The sequence below is a fragment of the Eimeria mitis genome, genomic scaffold (genome assembly GCF_000499745.2).
Source record: "Eimeria mitis Houghton genomic scaffold, Emh_scaff933, whole genome shotgun sequence".
Classification (NCBI taxonomy): Eukaryota; Apicomplexa; class Conoidasida; order Eucoccidiorida; family Eimeriidae; genus Eimeria; species Eimeria mitis.
The window spans coordinates 8,931-9,898 of NW_013576876.1; the positions used below are offsets into that span (position 1 = coordinate 8,931).

The following is a 968-nucleotide window of genomic DNA, read 5'->3' on the forward strand; positions in this document are numbered from 1 at the left end:
GAGCAGCGAACCTGCTGCTGCTGCTGCTGCTGCTGCTGTTGCTGCTGCATCTGTGGCCATGGCCCAATGAAGCAGCCACTCATTCTTTTGCTGCAGGCAGCAGGGGAAGCAGCAGCAGCAGCAGCAGCAGCAGCAGCAGCAGCAGCAGCAGCAGCAGCAGGGAAAGAAGGGGTCCCCTGCAGGGGCGCACAGAAGAAGCTCCTGGCCCTCTCAAGGGCCGTAGGAGTATAGACAGATGGGGGGCCCCCAACAAAACCACAAGGCAAAGACGACACAACCCTAGGGGCCCCTGGGGCCCCTGAGGCCCCCAGGGGCCCCTGGGGGCCCCCCTGTGGGTGGGGACCCCAAGCAGTACCCTCTACCTTTGGCTCTTCCTCAGCCGCTGCTGAAGGGAGGCCCCTGGGGCCCCCCTCTCCCTCACCATTGCAGCTGCTCTGGTCTGTGTACCTTGGGGGGCCCCCTACGGGGGCCCCTACGGGGGCCCCTAGGGGGGCCCCTACGGGGGCCCCTAGGGGGGCCCCTAGGGGGGCCCCTAGGGGGGTCTCTAGGGGGGTCGCTAGGGGGGTCTCTAGGGGGGCCCCCAGGGGCCCCTTTAGGGGCCCTAGGGCCCCCAGGTATTCATACGACTCAGCAGATGGGGGGCCTCCGGGGGCCCCAGGGGCCCCTGGGGCCCCCGGCGGCCCCTGGGTCTGAGAGGCAGGCGTGATGGGGTGAGCTTGGGTGGCATTTGCCTCCACCAGGACGCTGTGAGTGAGGCCCCCCTGCTGCTGCTGCTGCTGCTGTTGTTGCTGCTGCTGCTGCTGCTGTTCGTGAGGGGTGTTTGGGTTTGCTTGTGGGGATCGAGGGAGGAGGCGGCAGGCAGTGGGGGGCCCCTCTCTTGGCTGCTGGCTGCTGAGGGCCCCTAGGTCCTCCAGCTGCAGCAGCTCTAGCTGATCCACTTCTGCTGCTGCTGCTGCTGCTGCTGCTAT

The 968-nt window shown here is 67.8% G+C and overlaps 1 protein-coding gene across 1 annotated transcript in view; it reads right to left on the bottom strand.

The window, feature by feature from the left end:
- EMH_0025650 (uncharacterized protein) overlaps positions 1–424 on the bottom strand; it is a gene marked incomplete at both ends in the record, with an annotated part of 6,668 nt that extends 6,244 nt beyond the window's left edge. Inside the window, 2 exons of the mRNA XM_013502472.1 lie at positions 1–50; positions 363–424. Of these exons, the coding sequence (XP_013357926.1) occupies positions 1–50; positions 363–424 (112 nt within the window). The remainder of the gene's footprint in view (positions 51–362) is intronic.
- Between the last annotated feature and the right edge of the window lie 544 nt (positions 425–968).